The 7,093-nt window shown below is 40.3% G+C and overlaps 1 protein-coding gene across 1 annotated transcript; it reads left to right on the forward strand.

The window, feature by feature from the left end:
• The first annotated feature begins 387 nt into the window (after positions 1 to 387).
• On the forward strand, positions 388 to 6,855 carry LOC138051978 (homeobox protein 5-like). The gene is made up of 3 exons (XM_068898324.1): positions 388 to 505; positions 882 to 952; positions 1,899 to 6,855. Exons 1-3 carry the CDS (start codon positions 501 to 503, stop codon positions 6,305 to 6,307), a joined length of 4,485 nt encoding a protein of 1,494 aa, XP_068754425.1. The 5' UTR covers positions 388 to 500; the 3' UTR covers positions 6,308 to 6,855.
• The last annotated feature ends 238 nt before the right edge of the window (positions 6,856 to 7,093 follow it).

Here is a 7,093-nt window from a genome sequence, read left to right on the forward strand (position 1 = left end):
ATAAGGTTTTGAATTCTTAGTTCTTTTGTTACAAATACCAAAAAACAAGTCGTTTGAACGATTTCCTGATGTACACATACACTGATGCTGTTCTCGGAAAAATCAGAGTAAGCCGAACAAGGTCGAACATGCCCTCTATCTCGCGATTTGGATGCTCTACCACTAAACCAAATCGAAATCGTGTTTTCACTTTGAACTTGCTTCCACACAGGGCCTTTCCGCCAAGGGCTGTTCTAGTGATTCAAGTTATGCCAATCGCCTGCGACGAACCACTTCAAAACCCGCTAATCCAGTAACCCAGGACAGAACACCAGTCACCATTTGTATCGCTTGCAATTCATCAGTGATCCTCACGGAAATAAATATTTATCACTTTGTATTTTCTACCTGTTTAGATCATGGAAATAGAATGTACTGCAGAGGCAAAAATGTTAAGCTAGACTATTTTTTGAAGTTTTTCTTCCTCGAAAGAAGCTTTGTATATAATATATGGATACGAAATGAGGTAGGTGGAGTGTTAAAGTAAACCTTAATTAACACAAATTTCCCTCAGTGTGTTATCAACAAAATCTCAAAGAGTACTATTTACTTGTGTAAGGGAAGTGTTCTGGGACGACAGAGAAGCATACATCGAGTTAAATTACATACACACTTCGTGAATCGGAATCTCGTGATGTTGAATTCCTTTGCTTTATCATTGCCTTAGTCACTAAGGGAATCAACAAACACTTGTATCAATTACTGACAGCATTTCAAAACGCGCGTCAAAATAAACTCTTGCGGACACATTTTTTTCGGAATTACACAGTTCTCCTTCTTTAATATGGGAGTGCAATCCTAATCTTCTTTCAGATTTTGTTAATTGTTTCTTTCTTTTTCAGAGTTGAACAGATCCTTGTGGCGAACCTGTTGGTTATTGTTTCGGTGGAGCTTTACATTCCAGTTGCAGCAGGTAGCGAGCCATTTTAGTGTGGAAGATTTATTCTTAGGCTGCTACAGATAAACATGCAAAACTGTTCTGGTGATAATGTAACAAAAATCTGATAATTACAACCAAGCTTTGTCGCATGTGCCATTACCATTTGAAAATAGAGTCGGACATTTAGTTTATATATATATATATCGATTTATCAGCTCATTAAAAATAAGAGATTCGAATGTAAATTCCCATTGTCGTGGGTAATGACCACGCTCGGAAAAGCTTGGACAGTATGTATCCACAATGAATAGAGTGTTTCCACGTGACGTCGCGTCGGCCATTTTCGTGTTCCTAAACAATGGAACGGCGGAAATGATGGTGTTCCTAACTCCATTGAGCTCCATTATCATGCAAGCGTTTTCTTTTATTTCGGTAGAAAAAGAAGTTTACTGATGACGTGAGTGAAAACACTCTACTGGCCGGAGCGGAAAATACCATAATACTTTGTTTGTCTCCCAAAATTTTGTCTTCTCTTGGGACCATTGTAAGTCCCAAGAGAAACAGGTAACAATGCTTACGCAAGCTTTGGGGAACAAGCAAAGACTATTAAGGTATTTTCCGACTCGGTCAATAGGGAAAAGCGGAAAGCATTCCAAAAACTCCCTGTAAAATTAAAGGAAGCGATCAGTTGGCTACTAATAAAACAAACCGAATTTAATTCGGGATCACCAAGGAACAAATGGAAAAAGCAGGAGTTAAACCTTCGCAGGCAAATCATTAGAAGGGGTTCCAAACAACGAACCACGCTGTCTACTTTCCCCATTGACAAAACAGTTAAATATTCATTCAAGTAAGAGTCATTAGTATCATTAGTTTCTTAGTCTGGATTTGCCATAGAGTAACCGGGATTTCCGAAGGTGTACTGTGTTAAGACACAAATATTATCAAAAAGGATAACATTGCCTGCTTCGTATTTCAGATTCACCAGAACCCACAGGCGTCTACGCAATTCATGTTGGTGCCAACCCCCAAAATAGATATAATACGCCCTTCCTAAAAGAAAATGAAAAGCAAAATGGAGCTTTCAAAGTAGCTTCCATAGAAAACTCTGAAAGAGATTCAGGCGTCATTATGGGAGAAGGAACTTTTACCGAAAGCTCGCGTGGTGGTCACCTCTCAGATAAGGAAGGAACACCTCGCCTAAAGTTGCAACAAGTATCCAAGGCTGCTGAAAAGCGATATTTGGTGGCTGATTACGGAATATTAGGAAATTCAGATGATGAAGATAGTTCTAAGTGGGCAGCTGAAGAAATACGAAAAGTGCCATTAAGACCCAGCAAAAGCGACAATCTGATTCCGGTACAACAAAGGAAAGAAAATGCCGCAATCGTGCGAAACGCCACAAAAGCTGTTACCTCCAACACAAATATTTCACAGAGTAGAGGGGTGGAGATTTCAAAATCTGAAGGCTTAAAAGACCATGGGCCCAACGGCAGTGTAACTTCTAACAAAACGACTGTTAAAGCTCTTCATCATAATGGGACTTTTCAAACACCGCACCACAATCTGCAATCAACGGTCGATCAACCCGAAAATCCACTATTTTCAAGCAATACAATTGGAAATCAAGCCAGAGCTAGACCATTTATAGAAAATGTCACAGCGAAAACTCCTGCACATGATAAGGCGATTAGTATGCAATATGCTTCAAACGACATGTCTTTGGAACAAGGAAACCGAAAATACGCTCAAAATGTTACCGATAATGAAGAAAATGGGGTTCAGGGGAACAACAAAACTGCACAAGAAAGTAAAACAGGAAATTCAGATTTGGAGAGCAGTTTTTTTAACAACATCGCGGGAAATGAAACTACAGCTAAGCCATTTGTTCAAAATTCCACGATGAAAACGCTCGCGATGCAGCAGTTGATTGCTAATAATGGCCAACTGCAAATTGCACAATCGTCCGTGGAGCCAAACAGGCAATCTACTGCAAATGGCAACAAGGACAAAGAAACAATGGCTCACGAAGCTATACAGATTATTGCAAGCGGAAATGCTGCAGCTGGGACACAAAAAATTAAAGGTGAAATAAACGCTACATCCGCAGGACCAATACTCCCACAATCAAACCAGGTCTTAAATAGCAATATGATTTCTTCTAAAATATCATCCGCTAGGAAAAAGGAAACACATGACCATGCACCGTCGCTTTCTATAAATTTAAGCAGCTTAAGGTCTGGGCAGTCATTTGATCTTCAGATGCCGCCTTCAATGTCCTCCAAAGTGTCTTTCGAGGACAATCACTTCCATATATCACCACAAAACGCTTCTCAGCCATCCGAGGCAAACATTTCAAAATATCTGAAAGATCTGAGAATTCCATCTGCCAACTCCCATTTTTTGAATCTAAAAACGAATGAAAGACAACCTAACACACTATTACAACGGCTCAATTCAGATATAGTAGACGCGAGAGCAGAGCCTTTGACCAATGGCATAAATTCTGACAGAGAAGTATCTCATGCGGCTTTTCAAGAGGAACCGCCGGCTGGCAGAACTTTTGCAGACAAAGTCTTAGAAGCAAGCATGGTTGAAAGTCCACTAAATCAAAAGGAGAAACTAGAACGTGAAAGTCAAAGAGAAGTGCAGGAAGATGAAAATCTCGCTAGAGCTCTTAACGCATCTTCGGTTTCCTCCATTATCTATTCTGCAAACCAAGCTCTCTTTGACTCCGATAAAGACGTTTTCTCAAAAAAAAGTGCGCGAGAGAAAACGAATTCCAAGCCAATTAAACCGAGAGATAAGCGCAGTAGGTATTTACGCCGTTTGGTAGAACATCGCCCTTATCTCCAAAATGAGTTGCCATCGAAGCGAAAACGTAAGTTACATCATCCCAAAGCCACTCCACGTCAAGTAATAAATCTGGGCAACCACTATCTCTGGTTTGGTGCTCAAAACTCAGTCGATGCCAATGGATATCCCCGACAGAATACAGCAGCGGGAAATCCCCAGTATAATGTCCGAAGGAACACCTCAAACTTCCTAGATTCAGAAAAAGAAGTAGAAGATTCCGTTGAGACAAAAGGATATAAAGCTCTGCAAAACGCTCTGAGTTCTATGGAATTCACCCAAGAAGGACAAGGTGACTCTGATTTCCACTATGGGATACCCTCAGTTAACAAATATTGGCAGGACGCTCACCAAGAACAAATTCCAACACGAGTTCTTATTCAAGACGATAACGGTAAAGAAGTCTATCAAGGATTGGTGCACATCTCAAAATTGAATCAAACAACTTCGGGTAGCAATGTAATCTCTGCCGGAATAACTGCTTTAAATGCCTTAAGTGGTCATGAGAACAAGCAATCAGACACTGCGGATGATGCGACCACTGCAAACATAAATAAAAGCGATCAAAATACCATTGCTGGTGGTAATCAACAAGATAACAACGGAAACCAAAATAGCACTAGAACTCCTAATGGCGCAGGACTTATGCGCCATGTAGAGAACACAAACTCCACTGATTACAAACAAAATCAGTCTCAGGAAATGCAAACATTGAACCAATCGGAATCTCGAAGCAATTCTAATGGTCTACAAAATACATCGAGTGATACACAGCCAACAGGCTCCGTTCAAGGCATGCAACAGCCATCTGTTTTTGTAAAACAACTTACGACATCTCCTTTTGAACCAGAAACCTATCACGTTATTGTGAGGGATGAAGGGAAGAAAATTACAAACGAAAAAGGTCAAGTTACGGTAATCATCTCAGGTCCAACTGCAAAACAGGCCACCATAGGCCCGGAAAATACCATGTTAATACCACAAACTGACAACCCTCAGTTATTCGCAGAGAACCCATTTAATGATAACTCTGGCCCCAATAAAGACCAAGGCATCAGTTCCCATCGAAATGAAAGCATGCCATCAACTCTATCACTGTTTTCCAAACCTAATGATTCACTGTTTTCCAAACCTAATGATTCCCTTCAGGAAAACGTATTTTCAGCATTGAAGGTATCAGAAGGAATAGAGAAGCAGTTTGGAAAAGGAAAGAATCCAAAGGCCCCAGCCATGGGAATAAATGAAAGTAAAAGCGAATCTGAAGAAGAACCTTCCATGCAAGAACAGCACCATTTTGTCCAAATTGGACAAGACCTTAAAGAGGACGTTGATGGCCTTCAAATGGAAGAGGTGTCTCGTCCTGATATACAAGAAGAACAACATCAAGAAAAGGAAAATCTTTTAGCACCAGTTGGTGGAGAATATCTGGATAAACTAGGAAAACCGCTGGGGGATGTCCCTACCTTAAACATCGTTTTGGATCCAACGCACAAAATTGGAGGATCACTGTCGGTTGGTGGTAAAGTAGTTCCAATTTCGTCCGCTGCAATGCAAGAGACGCAAAAGCCAAAACAGCAGTTGGATTGCCACACAGACCCTAAAAATAGAAAACGAACTTTGACAGTTTTGACATGCCACAAGAAGCAATCGTTAACAATTTTCCCCCAATCTATGACAAACGAAGCCTATCTGGGTAACCAGGAAATGAGTAGCAGTTCCCCTCTACAGTTAGACCAAGTAATGAATGTACTCAATAATCAAGTTAAAGCAACTATTAACAAGGAAATGAAATTTGAAAGTAAAGACATTCAAAATATTTTGACAGGCATGTCACTACCCAGCAGCACTCTCATGGATATTGGCGACGACTATCCTGATTCGGAGCCACCTGAACGTTCTGAGATTGGACCAGATGAATCCTTTACCTCAACACCCATAATCGAGAAACAACATCGTCCCTTCAACCACCGTAGGCATCACTTTGGCAACCTTCCTCATCTGGGGTTTTTCAACCATTTTGGAATGCCTCATAGGCGGCATTACTGGAGAAATCACCATCATTCAAACCCTATTGTAGTAATGGCCCATAAAGACCATGACGAAGGTTTCTGGGATTACCAGCACAACATATTTATCCCTCGTGAATCCAACTTTGAAAATAGTGATGATGACGAGGAAGAAAGCAAGGACAAGGAATGGGAACCATGGAATCATCAAGGTCACAGGAGAGGAAGCTGGTTCATCGCCCACCCACCTTTCCGCAATCCTCCTTATTCCCCTTCGAAGCATCACGATTTGTTTCATCTTCGCCTGCCGACTATTTTCGGAAGGTCCGGGCCTTGGAAGCCCTCTATGTTTCACACGCAAGAACGAGGTGCCAAGAGAACAGCAGTGGTACATAAGACGATCCGTGGAGATAGAGACTTGTGTAAACCAATCATCGATGGCCCATCGCCACCTTTTAAAGGCGAATGGGAGTATTTAGGCAGGGTACTGAGTAGCTGTCCATGCAGGCAAAGCGATAGTGAGTGGTAAAGAGTACAAACAACTATAGTAACACTAACAATTGAATGTGTGGTATAATTTCGGCAAACATGATTTGATCAAATGTCGGGTTGCTATTTTTTGGTTGAGCACTTGACGTTCGTAGGTGACGATGACCGAAGGCATCTCTATATCGCAAGAAAATTCAGTGTGATTTCTTTCAAAATACAGAAAATAGATTATCGTCCCTGGAAGAAAATTTGTAATCCATGCGTATTCTTTTTTTCAGAAGAACAGTCCTTTAATTGAACGCTGATTTTTGTTAGCTCGTTGAGTACTTCTTTGACTAAATTATCCGCGTTTTCTTCTGTTTTGTGATAACGATGATTGCTTAAGGGGACATTCTGAACGTTTTTAAGCAAATGATCTCTTTAGTGTGATAAGTCATATGTTTGTGGAGAAAAATAGCCATGCATGCTGTTTGCTTGTATGGCTAAAATTCAAATTTAATTTCAATTCAAATGGACACATTTTGCAACATGGTAAATGCATGAGTTTGTGGAACGCCACTATGGTAAAATAAAATATAGTACTTACAACTTGATTATATGAGTTCATGCCTAGGTATAACCGATCCGGTTTCGTTATTACTTCATATAAAGTGGAACTTCTCTCCTGTTGCTCAAGAGTATATAATTACTCTTATTTTCACTTCCTCAATTTCTATTCCGTTAAGTTACATTTAAGGAAACATTGAAAATCACTGTAATTATTTGGAGTTGATTTCATTGAAAACGAAACGAAACGAAAAAAACATTTGGATTTGTATAATTGCTT

The sequence above is a fragment of the Montipora capricornis genome, chromosome 1, assembly GCF_036669925.1.
Source record: "Montipora capricornis isolate CH-2021 chromosome 1, ASM3666992v2, whole genome shotgun sequence".
Lineage (NCBI taxonomy): Eukaryota > Metazoa > Cnidaria > Anthozoa > Scleractinia > Acroporidae > Montipora > Montipora capricornis.